Source organism: Dreissena polymorpha, chromosome 4 (genome assembly GCF_020536995.1).
Source record: "Dreissena polymorpha isolate Duluth1 chromosome 4, UMN_Dpol_1.0, whole genome shotgun sequence".
Lineage (NCBI taxonomy): Eukaryota > Metazoa > Mollusca > Bivalvia > Myida > Dreissenidae > Dreissena > Dreissena polymorpha.
The window spans coordinates 125,169,157-125,187,197 of NC_068358.1; the positions used below are offsets into that span (position 1 = coordinate 125,169,157).

An 18,041-nucleotide genomic window follows, 5' to 3' on the forward strand; every position below is an offset into this window, starting at 1 on the left:
ACAAAATCGTATAATCTCATTTTAATACTGTATGAAAATAATGTATTCAATTGTATAAAGCTGGTAAAAATAAGAACACGTTTGTATTATGTATAGATTATAATTATTCCTCATATAGTGATAAAAAGATACCTTCTCTACAGAACATGTGATAATCTAGTTGAAAAGACCTTTGCTTGTGGCACCCTAGCGCTCTTTTTTATAGTGTGAATATAAAAAGGGGGTATTGTTGCATATTTCTGCCAGCCATATATCTACATATCTATGTCGAATATTTTTTCCCTAATATTCACTCACTTAATCAGTGCTCTACAGTTTTTTTTTCAGACGCCCCGGGGCCGTTAGGGGTGGATTAGTAAGGGATGTCCACTCCCTAGCTTGAGTTTTTAGTACATTATTCGTGTCAAATGACGTTATTTGCTGCGTTATGACTCTTCAAGACAAACGCTTTTAAGTGATTGATAACGATAATTTTATCTTTATCTATTACCGCATACTTTTCCCGTCTCTATCCATTATCCGATAATCCCGTATAATCACGGCTTTCATTTTTTAAAGCAAATTCTGGTAAATATTGACGATATAAGTGCTAAAGAATTTCATAAACACAAACGTTTGCCATTTTTCTTAAGTACCAACTGAATTTTGGCATACGCTACTATTGTAAGATTTGAGAAAATTGACGTCCAATCGGGAAGGGGCTATACCCACTGACCATTCGTAAATCACCGGACGCGATGTGTGCGCATTCTCTTGCAATAACCATTAGCCAACTGATGTAAAGTTTGATTACTGGAACATGTACAAGTCATTTTCTAAAAATTGAGAGAAAAAGTGTTTTTTTAATTAACCAACATTTGTTTGCATTTAAATGGTCAAAACAATGTATATTTTGTGATGTCTGTGCATGTTCGTTTGGTTCTCATTTGTATTTTAGCAATTCTTATACAAATAAATTGTCAATGTTTAAGCAAGTCTCGTTTCCGAGATCATCTACGGAATTTAAAGGTGTAAGCTACTTCTATATGTTTATTGACCTACAAAATCATTGTGTTGATGACTCATGCGTATCTAAATTTTGGGTGTTTTAATACACAGGTCATTGGGTGTTTGGGGCTTGATTTGGGCAATAAAACTAAGACGCATATTTTAAAGCGCACATGGGTATATAAAATGCAAGCGCCAAGGGAACTGCCGATTGCATTAATCTGGTTAATTTTCCCAATAGCGATCCCGAGACTATGCAACCACATGTAGCAAAAGATTGATAGATGATACGACAGGCGAGTGCAAACTTTCATATTAACTGAAAATGCATTGATCGAAAATTTTCAAGCGCCCCGGGGATTCTGATTTCGACATTCAAGCGCCCCGACGAGGGACCGTTAAACGGTCTGTGGAGACCGAGTTTTGGGTGCAGGATCACGTGACTTTGTGGGGTTCCAAATTAAACGTCAATCGATGTTAACACGCCGGTGAGTGGTGCTTTTTAGCTCACCATGAGCACGTTTTGTGATCGCCTTTTTTCCGTCGTGCGTCGTCCGTCGTGCGGCGTCAACATTTTGTCTTGTGAACACTCTAGAGGCCACATTTATTGTCCGATCTTCATGAAACTTTGTCAGAACATGTGTCCAATTGATACCTCGACTGAGTTCAAAACTGGGTCATGCTGGGTCAAAAACTAGGTCACTAGGTCAACAAATAAAAACCTTGTGAACACTGTAGAAGTCACATTTGATGCCCAATCTTCATGTAACTTTGTCAAAATGTTTTTCTAAATGATATGTTGGTTGAGTTTAAATATGGTTCCGGTCCGTTGAAAAACATGGCCGCCGGGAGGCGGGGCAGTATTCCTTATATGGGTTTAGAGAAACCTTGTGAACACTATAGAAGTCACAATTTTTGTCCAATCATCATGAAACTTGGTCAAATCATTGGTTTTATTGATATCTCGAACGAGTTCGAAAATGGTCATGATGGGTGGGAAAACATGGCCGCCAGGGGGTGGGGCAGTTTTCTCTATATGTATACAGTGAAAACATTTGAACAGTCTAGAAGACCCATTTTTTTCCCAATCTTCATGAAATTTGGTCAGAACATTTGTTTCCTGGATACGACAGTTGAGTTCGAAAATGGTTTGGATCGGTAAAAAACATGGCCGAAAGGAGGGGGGGGGGGTCTTTTTCCTTATATTTATATAGTAAAAAAGCTTGACTGAACACTCTAGTTTCCGGATTTTCTGGAAGTTTTGTCTGAGCTTTCCTCTTCCTTCCTGCTGGTTTACCTCTTCCAGACATTTTGTAATGCTTTGGTTACATAACTAAGAAAACTCTGCAGATTAATGTAGATTTTTTAATACCGATTTTTTCTGTAGGTTTAAGCCTTGGAATCCAATGCCAGAAAGGAAGTGATCTCAGAACTTTATAGAATGGGCAGTTACTCTTACTCAGGAATTTGAGAGAACTCTTTATTCATCAAAATACTAGTATGCTCAAGATACTCTCCCTTGAAGGGTCCACATTTCTGCTAAAATAAACTGGGTTTTATTGTTTAAAACAATAACCCACATTATCAAAGATTTGTGTTTTAAAACGGATTTATTGATTGTTTAATTGGAAATATAATTGCAAGGTGAGTCTAAAAATATTTCATGTTTGTTTATAAACAAGGCCCTCAGGGGGTGGTAGTTTTTTGTATGTCTACAGTTGTTTATAGTGAAACATTGTGAATACCTTTAGTCACATTTTTAGTTCAATCTGAATGACACTTGCTGAGTGCAAATGTTGTTATCACATCTTGATTCAGTTTATTCAATTAGTTTTAATAATATCATCTTCAAACATGGTGACAATCTTTATAAGCATAATATTTTTTGCTCATGGTGAACTTTTTGGATCACCTTTTATCAATTGTCTGTCTTCCGTTGTGCGACATAATTATTTGCCTTTTTAACACTGTAGCGGCCACATTTATTGTCGGATCTTCATAAAACTTTGTCAAAAGATTTGTCCCAGTGGTATCTTGGACGAATTCAAAAATGGTTCAGGTCTGTTGAAAAACATGGCCGCCAGGGGGCCATTTGTTGTTCATTCTTCAAGAAAGTTGGTTAGAACATTTGTTCCATAGATGTCTTGGGCTGCAAAAAACAGGTTATTTCATTTTTATCTCAGGTGAGCGACTTTGGGCCTTTCAGGCCCTCTTGTTTTCAAATAACTTTAAAAAAAAATTCTAAAGAATTTCAACTTGTGCATTAAAGACAGATTATTATGCTGCTTATGGCAATGTGAAATACATCAGAATTACTTTATTTAATAATCCTGTGTTCTTGTTCATAAGTTCTGTATCTACTGCATTCATTGTACACGGTTATACTACACGCAACATGAAATTTTGTTACCGATTTCAGACGTATTCAAGGATTTCTTAGAATACCTTAAGATGCCGGCACAAGCTGCAAGAAAAACTGTCTTTTATGCACTCAAGTTTTTTTGGAAATGTATTTCAATAACTTTAGATATTTGCAAAAATAAATTTCTTAACGGTATTTTTACATTCTGCCCAGCCCGTGAGTAAAACCCGGGAAACCCTATTGATTCTGCACCCTAGTTACTGCCATGCAAACAGAAGCCCGTCAGGTCATCCATTCAGAGTCTTGAACAGTATCATTGACTGCCAACTATGTATTCACTCACGGTAAATGAATGCCATTATTTGCTTTCAAATGATTAGTTACATAAAAGAATTATTACACTATTAGATTACATAATAAAACAATTTTCTTCATTTTTGTATAAAAGTACAAACCAATAAAACACTAACTTATTCCTGATAATAGCTGACTCTTAAAAAACAATCGTATCCTTTAACCCACAGCGTGTGGCTATGATAATAATTTGTAAAAACATCATTTTGGGAATGTTTTTACTAATTAATATCATAACCACACGCTAACCACCTGTGCTTTAACCGGAAGTGAATATGTAGTTTGAAGTAGTGAACATCACACAGTTTTTCCTATTAAGGAAACTAAGTGGATAATACGAAATGGTTCAAACTGCAAAGTTAATAACTGAATACATGTGAACACGTTTCAGAAAATATTCTACATGGCTAATTGGGTATTTGCATGACGCTTAAACGATGGTTGTGACAAACTGAGATGGAGCTTGATACTGCAGTCTTGAACAGTTTGGTGGAACGCATCGATGCTATCTATCTATCTATATCCATCTATCTATATCCCTTCCTCCCTCCCTCCCTCCATCAATCCATCCATCCATCCATCCATCAGTATCAATCAATCAATCCATATCTATCTATATACATATAAAGTCACATAAGTCGTTTAAACTGTGCACGTGGTTTAATCAAACATGGCAATATATCATACATGATAAATGTAAACATGTTGAGGTTTTTTTCTACATGAATCCGCTTAATCTCTTGTTCTGTCCTCACTTTGAAAGAAGGGTGTACACTTTTGATTTGTCATTGAATATAGGACCGTAGTCTGCAGAAAATAGTCCCTGAAGAAACTTGCTTTGCCTCAACGCAGTCCACACTATGTTGGAATGTATTAATTTCCAATGAATTTTCTTTGAATTCTGCATATTGTTTTGGAGATCACCATGTGCTTGACATGTAAACTGACAGGCAGATATTTGTTTATGAAGGACTGATGTAAACATTAACAGATGTTTATTGCTATGTAAACGATAGCAGATGGTTCACAATAGCACAACATTAAATATTTCCTTCAAATCATGCACCAGGTTAAAAAGTGAAGTGACCTTTTTCATTTACTGGTTAGTTGGTGATGAAGAACAACTCACACAAAACACAAAATGACAACAGGTGTTTGAGTATTTATATAACATGATGCACTTGGTTGTGGACTATTAGGAATGGTTTGATTTCATTGGTATTGCTCCTGCTGTTGGCATTGGGCACACTTTCACATGGGAACGTGACTGAACAAGTAGGAGACGGACTCTCCGTTGTGTGTGCGGCGAATAGCTTCTGCAAGGATCATCGAAACATCCAAGCACTGAAAAGAAAAACATAGAATCTTGATCTGTTTTTTTCATGGTTGTGTATTCAATGTGACTTCAGGCAGAGCTTTTTTTACCCCTTATGACAAGGATTTTATGTGGGCGGAAAATGTTTTACTTCAGTTTGAAAATATTCTAAGCAAGATTGATGATGATAGGGTAAAAACACAATTTCTTGCTTATTCACAGTTTTCACAATCTACACAATAAAGTCGCACATTAAAAACTGCTCCCCCACCCCACTGGCAGTAATGTTTGATTTTTAACCAACTGGAACCATTTCGGAAACATAGATATCAATAAAACAAAATTACATCCTTAGCAAATGTTATGTCAATGCAACTAAGAAACTGACTTCCAATGTATTCTCAAGCTTCTAGTACCAGTATTTCAAATTGACGTAATGACCTCGTGGACCTCACATGATCTGATATAGGATACAGCCTATATACATAATATAGACAAAATGTAATGTAAATGGTTCTCACACAGTTTTAAACCAAACATTGGCAAATAATGTAGTATCTATTCACAATGTTAAAAAGATCACGACCAACATGCCACGGCAAACAAAAGACAATCTAACAAGGGCTGTTTGTAAAACATGCATGCCCCCCATATGGGCTCTCCTTTGTAGTGACAGCCATTGTGTGAATATGTTTTTTGTCACTGTGACCTTGACCTTTGACCTAGTGACCTGAAAATCAATAGGGGTCATCTGCCAGTCATGATCAATGTACCTATGAAGTTTCATGATCCTAGTCTTAAGCGTTCTTGAGTTATCATCCGGAAACCATTTTACTATTTCAGGTCACCTTGACCTTTGATATAGTGACCTGAAAATCAATAGGGGTCAACTGCGAGTCATGATCAATCTACCTATCAAGTTTCATGATCCTAGGCATAAGTGTTCTTGAGTTATCATCAGGACACCATTTTACTATTTCGGGTCACCGTGACTTTGACCTAGTGACCTGAAAATCAATAGGGGTCATCTGTCAGTCATGATCAATGTACCTATGAAGTTTCATGACCCTAGGCATAAGCATTCTTGAGTAATCATCCGGAAACCATTTTACTATTTCGGGTCACCGTGACCTTGACCTAGTGACCTGAAAATCAATAGGGGTCATCTGCCAGCCATTATCAATCTACCTACGAAGTTTCATGATCCTACTGGCATAAGCGTTCTTGAATTAACATCCGGAAACCATTTTACAATTTCGGGTCACTGTGACCTTGACCTTTGACGTAGTGACCTGAAAATCCATAGGGGTCATCTGCGAGTCATGATCAATCTACCTATCAAGTTTAATGATCCTAGGCCTAAGTGTTCTTGAGTTATCATCCGGAAACAATTTTAATATTTCGGGTCACTGTGACCTTGACCTTTGACCTAGTGACCTGAAAATCAATAGGGGTCATCTGCGAGTCATGATCAATCTACCTATCAAGTTTCATGATCCTAGGCCTAAGTGTTCTTGAGTTATCATCCGGAAACAATTTTAATATTTCGGGTCACTGTGACCTTGACCTTTGACCTAGTGACCTGAAAATCAATAGGGGTCATCTGCGAGTCATGATCAATCTACCTATCAAGTTTCACGATCCTAGGCCTAAGCGTTCTTGAGTTATCATCCGAAAACCATTTTACTATTTCGGGTCACCGTGACCTTGACCTTTGACCTTGTGACCTCAAAATCAATAGGGGTCATCTGCGAGTCATGATCAATGTACCTATGAAGTTTCATGATCCTAGGCCCAAGTGTTCTTGAGTTATCATCCGGAAACCACCTGGTGGACGGACAGACCGACAGACCGACCGACCGACATGTGCAAAGCAATATACCCCCTCTTCTTCGAAGGGGGGCATAATAAATTTGCTATGATGAGCTTCAACTTTCCATTTTACACATTGATTTATAACAGGACTTCAATACAATGAAGATTTAACATACACATTGAGGCAGATTTTTTTGTTCTGTCATCTTTTTGAACAAGTTGTGAGAATACATTTTCAGTATGAAACATACATGTTTCATTTCCAGGCACATCATTATGGAAACTTTTGATAATTGAAAATATTTCCAACACAGAACATGTACAAGTACAAGTTGTAATCTTAGATAATCATTAATAAATGGGGGTGAACTTTACTGAAACAACCCCATTGACCTGTAAGAAGCTGTCTAGGCAAAGTTCAATAGGTCATCTGTGAATTATTTACAGTTCAAATGATTACATACAGCTCCTGGTATGAAATGCATATTGGATGAAAGATCGAGTAAGATTCAAATAAAACAGCTCTTTTTGACTTTTGTTTATTACCATGTCATTTTCTGCAAAAAAAATTGTATAATCTGAAATTAAAGGAATATTTAATTACAAGTTAAATTTAAACCAAGATTACTAGCTAAACTGTCGAATCCCGTGGCAGTCTTATTTTTTAACAGACCATTTTCTGATTGGGCAAAAATGTAACTTCTAGAATGTTCAAACGTTTCACTAAAGCCATTTGAGGATAATGCCCTACCCCATTACAAATGTTTTTCAGGAGATCCAGACCTCTCTTGAATTATTCTGATAAACAAAAATCCATAATATTGGACTAAAAATGTTACTTCTGGATTGTTCATAAGGTTTCACTTAAGCTGTTTAAGAAAAACTGTATAGCCCTTTAGCGGCCATGTTTTTCAATGGACCAAAACCACTTTTCAAATCAGCAAATATATAAAGTTTCATAACGTATGGGCCAAAAAGTGATATCTCGAGTATTCAAAAGGATTTACTATAGCCATATAAGGAAAAGAGCCATTCCCCCTGCTAACAGGCTTGAGACAGTTTCAAACTCAAACTCATTTCAAACTCAGATATCATTAAAACAAATATAAGCAAGTTTCATGAAGATTTGACAAAAAAGTAGGCCCCCTTCTACCTTTGACCTTCAGTGTTGACCTTGACCTGTGGCCCAGCGACTTGGTTACATTATCGAACACTCAGTATGCTTGTAACTACTGCAAAATTGATGAAACATTGTTTATCCCACTTTTACAGCGAATTCGGTTGATTAAAGCCCCGTTGATTAAATATCATCTATAATCAACGGCAGGAAATGACGTCAATATTTCGACGAAATGACGTCATAAATCCAGCGAAATTATCCAGTCAAACTAATTTTGTTTAAACAAAAAGGTTTACAAAATAAAAAGTGGGATAAATAGAATAATAGATTAGTGTTGATTATAGATCAGGTTTATCATGCTCGGCACGAAAACGAAAAAGCACTCGCCAAGGCTCGTGCTTTTTGTTTTCTAAGCCTCGCATGATAAACCTGATCTATAATCAACACTAACCTTTTATTCTCTATATCTTTACCCTGTGCAAACAGCATAAAACCAGAACAGCCTGCGAGTTACTCGCAGTCTGTTCAGGTTTTAAGTTGTTTGCGGCTCATCAGTATCTAAGGTTTGGAGTTGAAGCCTTAAAAACTTGAATCTAGTAAGAAAGGTCTTAAATTTAATTTAACTTTCTAAGGGACTACAAAGGCGTGAAAATACGTATCTATGTGGCAAAGGGAAATTTATATTTGAGCAAGTTTAGGCGGAAAGTGTCGTCTCTGATTAGCCTGTGCGGACTGCACAGGCTAATCTGGGACAACACTTTATGCACATGCATAAAGCCCCTTTTTCACAGAGCACGGCTCGTTTACAAAAGTCTTACATTGAGTTTCGGAGCCGCCTTCATCTTGTCCTCTTGTGGTATGGTGTTGGTCACCACCACTGCCTCGAACATGGAGTTGTTGATTCTGGAGATGGCCGGTCCTGACAGGATGCCGTGAGTGCAGATGGAATACACCTTCACTGCGCCTGCCTCTAGCAGCCTTTGGGATAGAGAACAAGAAACATTAAAGCCTTAAGAAATGTCTATTCATTTTTTGTTGCTTATATGTCATTAAACAACCATGTTTGGAGTTTTCATGCACTAGAATGATTAAAGTGATATTATGGGCATTTTGCACTGTTGAATTGAGCAAGAATGAACAGGTTAAAAGAGTTAGTTAAAATGTGGTTACTGACCAATTATCTGCAACTCATCTTGCTACCAGTTGTTATTTTATATTCGATATTCTTACGTGACCCACCCAGTCCTGTTAGCCGAAACGATCCGTAAAACAAAATTATGTATTTGTGTCGTATGAACGACTCTGCACTAAAACTAAATTTAGTATCACATCGTACATGCATGATCAGTTGTCAAACGAAAGTACGGTTGATATTCAAATGCATTATTTTTCTCTTTCCGGGATATTGTTTTAGTATGTTGATGCTGCATTAACAAATATAAGTGTATATGAAGTGAAAACACCAAAAATAAACAACGGTTGCGATAGACACCTATAAACTGTTAGATGCCCATAATATCACGTTAAAGCACATCACAATGACAAAAAGCTGTTAATTGATCGATTAATAACAATAATTTGATTTTTTTAATTCTCACATGATTTGATAAAAATGTATATTAGAGCAATTTCAAATTAAAACAATGTTCTGTTTTAATATTTTGATTTACTCTGTTCAGATTCAGACATATTATTGCATAGGTTTTGAGAAGTTTAACTTATCAAATGCTTATTTTGTTATTTGTCCATATGTATGAAGTCTATTGTGTTTAAGATCTGAAGTTTCCATGTCAGTCTAAGTATACATAACTTGAAGGTTTGTTTGTGTGTGGGAGTGTGGGAGTGTGTATCTTTGTGAACATTACTATAATTTTGTTCTGCTGCTATGCTTCACTTTTATTATTTTGAGTTTTTGGCTTTTAAAAATACCAGTGCAGTATTATGTGTGTGTATCAGAGTTTATTTACAGGTCCTACCGGCCTCTTCACGAGGTCTTTGAGGTCGGACCTGGGTGCAGTATTATTAAAGGTTAAACCTTTAAATACAGAAAGTGTAGCTCAATGCATGTGCTTTATTTAGCCCTTAATTTATCGCACATATAACCATAAAGTGGGGCCTAAATGTCTTCAAGCAAAAATATAAAACAAGGGACAAAATTGTCACGAAACCAGGTTTTCAGTTGAAAAAAGTCTGATAAAGGGAGACAATTCAAAATGTGTATTGTCAACCAATTGTTGACCTTGATTTCAATTAGAAACAAGGGCTGTTTATAAAACATGCATGCCCCCCATATGGGCTGTCAGTTGTAGTGGAATCCATAAGATCAAAGTTCCTATGAAGTTTCATGATCCTAGACATAAGCATTCTTGAGTAATCATCCGGAAACCATTTTACTATTTAGAGTCACTGTGACCTTAACCTTTGACCTAGTGACCTCAAAATCAATAGGGGTCATCTGCCAGTCATGATCAATGTACCTATGAAGTTTCATGATCCTAGGCCTAAGCGTTCTTGAGTTATCATCCGGAAACCATCTGGTGGACGGACCGACACGTGCAAAACAATATACCCCCTCTTCTTTGAAGGGGGGCATAAAAAAAGTCTGATAAAAAAGAGAAACAACTCAAAATCAAAATGTGCATTGTTACTGATTGTTCATAGTTACATAGTTGTTTCAAAATCAATCTATTTTTAGTTGTGGCGACCTTGACCTTGGAGATATTGACGTAATTCTTTTGTGCGACACACCGTCCAATAATGATGAACAAATGTGCCAAATGATTTTAAAATGTCACAATGCATGACATAGTAATGGCCCAGACAAGCTCATTTATGGCCATTTTTGACCTTCAATGTCAAATTGTGACCTTGACCTTAAAGATATCGATGTGATTCTTTCGCGCGACACAACGTCTAATGATGGTGAACAAATGTGCCAAATGATTTTAAAATCTCACAATGAATCACAAAGTAATGGCCCGGACAAGCTCATTTATGGCCATTTTTGACCTTCAAACTCAAATTGTGACCTTGACCTTGTAGATATCGACGTAATTCTTTCGTGCGACACACCGTCTAATGATGGTGAACAAATGTGCCAAATGATTTTAAAATCTGACAATGAACGACAAAGTTATGGCCCGGACAAGCTCATTTATGGCCATTTTTGACCTTCAAACTCAAATTGTGACCCTTACCTTGGAGATATCGACGTAATTATTTGCGCGACACACGGTCTAATGATGGTGAACAAATGTGCCAAATGATTTTAAAATCTGACAATGAACGACAGAGTAATTGCCCGGACAAGCTTGTTCCGCCTGCCAGCCCGCCCGCCGACATTCGCCAATCTAAAAACCAGTTTTTTTCTTCGAAAAACCTGGTTAACAATTTTAACACTCATTACCCACCCATCAACCACACAAATTTCTGTTGTTGTTTTTTTTTCAAACAAAAAACAATTCAAGAACTCACTTTTCAGCGGCATGGCACACTGTGCCGCAGGTGTCCGCCATGTCGTCCACCAATATAGCAATCTTATCCTTCACATCACCAACCAGAACCATGGACGACACTTCGTTTGCCTTCTTCCTTTCTTTGTGAATGAGTGCAAAGTCTGCATTCAGTCTGTCAGCAATTGATGTCACCCTGCATAATTGTTTTAAACAACGAGTTTAGGGGAAACAAATTACAGGTTTGAGTGCTCATGGTAAAACACAAACATAGCATGTTCAAACTGTTGGGAAAGAAGTTTGTATGTGGATTGACTGCAAAGCATAGCACTGTTGTTGTACTTAACCAAGATAAAAATTGCAACGTATTGTTTAAATTTCAGACCTATCCAGAAAATTGGTTACGGTAAAGATAACATGTCTGTGGAATTATGTATGGATCAAACTTTTGAAAACTTGATAATTGATTTATTCATCCCTTTATTTATTAAGCATGGTTATTTATGAGGATTGATTCAAGTTATTTGTTCACAAATATATCAACCTACCAGTAATGGGACTTACCGTTTTGCACCGCCTGCATCAGGTGAAACAAAACAACAGTTTCGCCATTCGGGTATATTATCTTTTATCCACTTCAGGACAGCTGGTTCTGCATACAGGTTGTCAACAGGAATATCGAAGAATCCCTATCAATTTAAGTATGATAAATATCCTTAATGGATTTGGACAGTTGCAGGCATATGACTTTTAATTTCAATGAGCAGTTTCTAACAATATGACTTTCTCCTTAGCATTACATTGATGTTTAACAGAACTCTGATTGCCTATTTTATGAAAAGTCAGATATTTCCAAGCATTAAACAAGAAAGATTCAGTGCCTTGCAGTCAGTGATTTTCAACTAGTCCTTATGAATTTATGTGTTAATGTGATAAATAAGCATTTGATAAATTCATTACACATTATGACGTGTACATAATGTAAAAGCCGGTTTGGTTTTATTCACTTTATGGTGTTATAATTGGTTGCTTTATTATCAATTTAGGTTGTGAATAGTATTAATATAAATTAAAAAAGATATCTAAATCTGTTATACCTTTATTTACACAAAAAAGGGTTAATTGACTCTTAAGATATATATAAAGGATCTGGCACGAGTTGTCATAACATACCATATCAATGAGTTCAGGAATTTTGTTAGTAAGCGAGCCTTTGGCGAGCTTACTAACGAATTTCCTGCACAAGTTTAATAAAATATGGTATGATATGACGAGTGTCACATCTTTTTTATCACATGCTTTTAAATTAGCAAATTAAATAAATATTTACGCAAACATAATGATAAATCCCGAATGTTGTTTACATTTCGTGACATCATTTGACGTTGCAACGTCATTTCATCAGAATAACCAAATGCGATTGGTCAATAAACGAAAACGAAGCAAATGAAAACGCTTAAAAATATTGTATTACACATGTGTAATATAAAAAAATATGTAATGGTTTTATTACATGGGAAACAGGGTATAGCATTAAAAGTCTGATATGGCATAGGAAAAGGAGAGGCTAAAATTCTGATATTGGCCAGAGCCATGATAATTTTGTAAATGTTCTGAAATAGTAACTGTTATTGGTCAGAGGTATCAGAACACTTAAAAATATTCAGTCAGCGTCTAAAATGTAAATGTGAACTAGTAGCATTATAATGATTATGAACAAGCCCTTGTTTTGTTTTTCAGACAATCAGCTAAAATTTAGTTTGGTCGGGGTGGGTCCAACCCTATCAAGATGGGGTTAAGAACATACCTGTATTTGTGAGGCATGAAGGTCCATTGTGATAATGTGAACATACCTGTATTTGTGAGGCATGAAGGTCCATTGTGATGATGTGATTAGCTCCAGCTGTTGTTAACATATTTGCAACTAGCTTTGCAGATATTGGTGCTCGACTCTGAAATGAATGTCATAATGTTTTTAAACAATTATGACAAATTCATTTAACATTCACAATCATATAGCAATTGGGTCAATTATGTATTTTGTGTTGCACTTTTGTATCTTATAATATATAATTGTGGCCATAGAAGCAGTCAAGCATGCTTCTACATTTAATTATCGAATGACCACCTTTTTTGTTATCAGTTTGACTGTTTCTAATTTGATCCAATACAATCCAATATAGTAAGCCATTGAAGCAAGCAGTTATTTGTCATTTATTGAAGGAAAACGTGGTTTTACCTTTCACTTTGACAGATGACAAACGTGCAGCATGTTTTAGAGTGCAATTGTTTACATTTGACATTTCATCTCGATATACTTGTTGCATCATTAGCATTTAACTCTTTCAGTGCGGTAACCGAATTTTGAAGGACTTTGCAAACAGTTTGGATCCAGATGAAACGCCACAGAACATGGCGTCTCATCAGGATCCAAACTGTTTGCTATTCTGATAGTATTGTGAAAAAAATCGAAGAAAATGCTAATTTTTGAAATTCAGCAGACGACATTTTAGCAAACGACAAATTTCCCAGCATGCAATGGGTTAAGTCCCAGTATGTATCTACACATCAAATATCATTCAATGTACCAGTCTTTGAAATTAGCACTTCAACCAAACATGCTCAAGTTCTTATAATATAACTTGAGGCCTGGAAAATGTAACAAGACGATGTCAGCTTATATGAAATCTAGAAAGTGAGCAAGCCTGGTCCAAATTTAACTAGAGCTTGGCTTTTGGGCTTGTGCTAATTTCTATCAATGTGATATGCGAATAGAGTCCTTACATATACCTTATCTTTTTTATCTTGTCTTGCATATGGAAAGCATGGAATGACAGCGGTGACCCGTATAGCAGAAGCAATCTTACACGCATTGATCATGATGAGCAATTCCATCAACATATCGTTAACCTCACTGCAACCTGTCTGCACAATGTACACATCTTCACCACGCACTGATTCACCGATTTCTACACTGAATAAAATTAAGGTTTAGTGGTTTACTGTGATATATTGGACATTTCAGGAAGTATTTCTTTACAAAATTGTACGTCTTAATCTTAGTCCTGCTATGTCAGCTTGCATACAATACAGTCGGTTGACTGATGGACAGGTTTGCTAATATGTCTATAACTGTATCGTACATGAAACAATTTCTTCAACTTTCATGTCTATTTATTTTTGTTTGGTTGATTTTAGGGACCAGTAGCCAAAGAAGACAAAACAACTTGTATAATTCATTGACTTTGGTCAAACCAGCATATACATTTCTGTTAATGCTGTGAATTTTCAACCGTTTCTATTAATTATTAAAAAAAACAAACACAGCAGTTTTTTTACTTTTATCATGGACAATTTTATCCCAGGGCATAATTACAGTGCTCCAGCTAGGATTTAAAAAGGGCAGGGGGGCTTTTTTGTCAAAAGGGCACTTTCGAGCACACGGGCTTTTCTGGAATGCTTCCTGTTGTATGTTAATTTATATTTTATTAATAATTGTTAGAATATATTATTCCCATTATTATTAAACCATTTAAATAAAATGTCTACAATGAGAAATAAATTAATTACTTGTTATGTAATAAGAGATTTATAAATTATTATATTAAAAAAAATATATTTTTTTTGTTTTTTTAAGGGCGGTGGGGGCCCTAGGAAGGGCAGGGCGGAGGTTTGGCAGGGCAGGGCGGGGCGCCCTCAAATTTAGGCCTAGCTTGAGCACTGAATTAATTGAATTATGGCATACATTTTATAATGTTGTCTAATTTTGTTTTGTTAAAAATAAGTATTTGATAATTATGGTTTTGGGCTACTAACTCATCGGCCTGGCTAAAAAGTCAGTTTCTATCCTAAACAGTGGTAACAAGGTTTTATGAAGATTTGACCTAGTTACCTAGTTTTTGAAAGCACATTACCAAGTTGCCTACTATTGTCAAAGTAAACATTCTGACCAAATGTAATCAAGATTTATTTATAAATGTCGCCATTTGAATGGCAACAAGGTTTTTCTAAAATTTAAGCTGGTGAACTTGTTTTTGAAAGCACGAGACCCAGATTTGATATCAGCCTTAGCATTGTCAAGATAAACATTCTTACTAAGTTTCACCGAGATTGGATGAGAAATGTGGCCTCTATGATGGTAACGAGCTAAAAGTTGACGAGCCACACTAAGCACCACATGTCAACTGAAGCCGTACTTAGGATGATCACAATAGCTCACCTTTATTAGCACTATGAGATCAGGAGATCTAAAATTCTTGTTTTCGGTTACAGGGGTGGCGAAATCAAATGTCCGAGTTGCCCGAGTCGTACATTTGCTTGTCTGGGCAACTGACTTTTTTCAATTAAGTTGTCCGTGGACAACAAGTTTTTTAAAAGTCGCGTCCAGGTATACAAAAATACATTATATTAAAGCCGTAATTAAGTTTTACAAAACCGGATGTTGACACGCGATTAAGCTAAAATACGTGCACTTTCCTGCGCAGGGATCTCCCTTATTCTATAAGAGACCGGGAGCATGCCACATTTCCAACATTCAGCCCGACTGTTAGACATTGTACAGACTGGTTTCTTTATTTTTACAATCAGACGGAAATAAAAAGTATCAATCTAAGATAATCAAAACACGGTCTACCTTGTTATTTAAGACAACTTTAATGGTAAAGATGAAACTATTTTTTAAATCTTCAACAATGAAGCAGAAACCCGATGCTTTGAGCAGCCCACATCCCAAAAAACTAAGAAAGATTATGATAAAAAATATGATCTTAGTAAACGCACCAGAACTTTTCAAGAAACTTGGCTAACAGATTTTCAATGGTTACCAGTTTATATAATCAAATTGCTACCAGTAGCGGAGCCTCAGTCTGATGAGGTCCACATACTGGACTAGTTTAATTTGTTAAGATTACAATGTACTTATGTTCAGCACATGTTTTAATAACACTAGCTTCGCAAGATTTAAAGTTTGAGAGAGTCTTTATATTGTTTATTATATACTGCTATAATGAATGTACCATTGAAATACAATTATAAACAAAACAAGCAAATCATACTCATTTTGATATATTCCACATTATTTAACATTAATCAATAAATGCGTTTATAATGTATATAAACATTAACGGACAAGTGTAGTTCAGCAACGGGCAAGTTAAATTTCCTAAATGGTTGTCCGTGGACAAGTATAGTTTTTTGAGATTTCGCCACCCCTGGGTTATTGGCCCTCAATTTAGCCATTATTGCTTAATTTGGAGCCTCCATATTGGTCCTCATTAAAATCTTGATTCTAAGTACCATAATTACTCTAAGTTTTCTGACACTTAAAATAACACAAAAATTGTTCTTTTTTTTCGAAAAATTGAAGTGTCTGAAAATTTAGAGACATATATGTGATGTTGGTTTGTCAATTATTATATTTAAATAAAACCAATTAATAAATGTGCAATAATTTTATTGTGTTGTACTCTCCTTTCTCTACTTAAAAAAAATACAACTTCACTTATTTACAATCTCTTACCTAAAATGGTATATAAAATGTTATAAAAAAACAACCATAATGCTTCCTGAATACGATATCATTTCAAATGCTGTTGGGTGAAACCATTGTTTACCCAATAACGCAATTGTAATGTTCCATTGCCCTCAGGGAATTCATATGCAACGTTTTATGACCTTAATCCGGTTGTAAAACTCCATGATCGAAGGGTCACAGATAAGTGAAAACAGGGCAGAAATCAGGTAAAAGCTGTAAAATATTCTGTCAAAAATTGGAGTCATTATATATGTCCGAAAATATAGTCACAAAAATGTTTTATTTTGGCTAAAAAAGAGGGGTGTCCGAAAACTTAATGTCCGAAAACTTAGAGCTGATATACGGGAAGTTAATTAAATCAAAAAGAAGAAACTCTGTTGTAGTTTATTTTTCTCAACATGCATATTAGCATTAATAGATGCAATTGTGTGTTTTTTTCTTTCAGCTACACATTTTTTTCACTGACTATTAGGTAGTTTTAAAACCCAATTTACCTGCATTCGCCATTGCTAAACTTTTTGAGCGAAACTTTTCCTGGCTCTATCCCAAGTCGATCGCATATCTTCTGTGTAAGATCAGGGTGGGAACTTCCACTAAACACCTTTATATTAGGCATCTTCTTCTCCGTAATATTTGTCAAACAACTTTCTTTCGGTTTGCAACACAGATTTTCTGCGTGCTCGGTCATCAAGTGCTCGGTGTGGTGAAGAGTCAAAGTTCTGTCGGTGACCTCCCTTTTTATTTAGTTTTATCATGGGAGACCACTGTATAAAATTTGGCAGCGAGGAATCGCAAGAGTTACCGTTAATGCACCACAGGGTCCAATCGGAAAAGAAGTGATATTGTAATATGGGATAAGAATTTTAGAATTATGAATGAATTATTAAGATAGAATCTAGATCTACATTAAATTTAACTGTAAAAGGTTATCGTATTGTTATGTGTATACATGAGTAAATATGATAAATCCTATATGTATGTTTAAAATTTGTACAATTTATTCAATAATCCAACACTTCAATTAAAATAATGTTCATACACTAGTTAATAGCCTATGGTGTTTATGTTTAGAGATGCATACATATCTTTGCTTTTTATATGTA

General features: G+C 35.8%; 1 protein-coding gene across 3 annotated transcripts; it reads right to left on the reverse strand.

Annotated features, from left to right (window-relative positions):
* Positions 1–4,344: 4,344 nt before the first annotated feature.
* LOC127878892 (ribose-phosphate pyrophosphokinase 1) lies at positions 4,345–17,665 on the reverse strand. 3 transcript variants are annotated; one of them, XM_052425420.1, is made up of 7 exons: positions 17,433–17,665; positions 14,190–14,379; positions 13,259–13,357; positions 11,970–12,094; positions 11,428–11,601; positions 8,772–8,931; positions 4,345–5,047 (listed from the first exon to the last, which is right to left on the reverse strand). In XM_052425420.1, the coding sequence occupies exons 1-7, from the start codon at positions 17,624–17,626 to the stop codon at positions 4,955–4,957; spliced, it is 1,035 nt and encodes a 344-aa protein (XP_052281380.1). In that variant the 5' UTR covers positions 17,627–17,665; the 3' UTR covers positions 4,345–4,954. The 3 variants fall into 3 exon arrangements, with proteins under 3 accessions (XP_052281380.1, XP_052281381.1, XP_052281382.1); XM_052425421.1 differs by having other exon boundaries at positions 14,196–14,379; positions 17,433–17,664; XM_052425422.1 differs by lacking the exons at positions 13,259–13,357; positions 14,190–14,379; positions 17,433–17,665 and adding an exon at positions 13,213–13,247.
* Positions 17,666–18,041: the final 376 nt, after the last annotated feature.

Excerpts from the sequence above, each read along its gene's own strand:
- LOC127878892 (XM_052425420.1), bottom strand. The coding sequence starts at position 17,626 with ATGACCGAGCACGCAGAAAATCTGTGTTGCAAACCGAAAGAAAGTTGT. Across the intron at positions 13,358-14,189 it reads ATAAAAAAGATAAGGTATAT|AGTCGAGCACCAATATCTGC; the intron begins GTAAGGACTCTA and ends CATTCATTTCAG. Across the intron at positions 12,095-13,258 it reads TTCATGCCTCACAAATACAG|GGATTCTTCGATATTCCTGT; the intron begins GTATGTTCACAT and ends TTAAATTGATAG.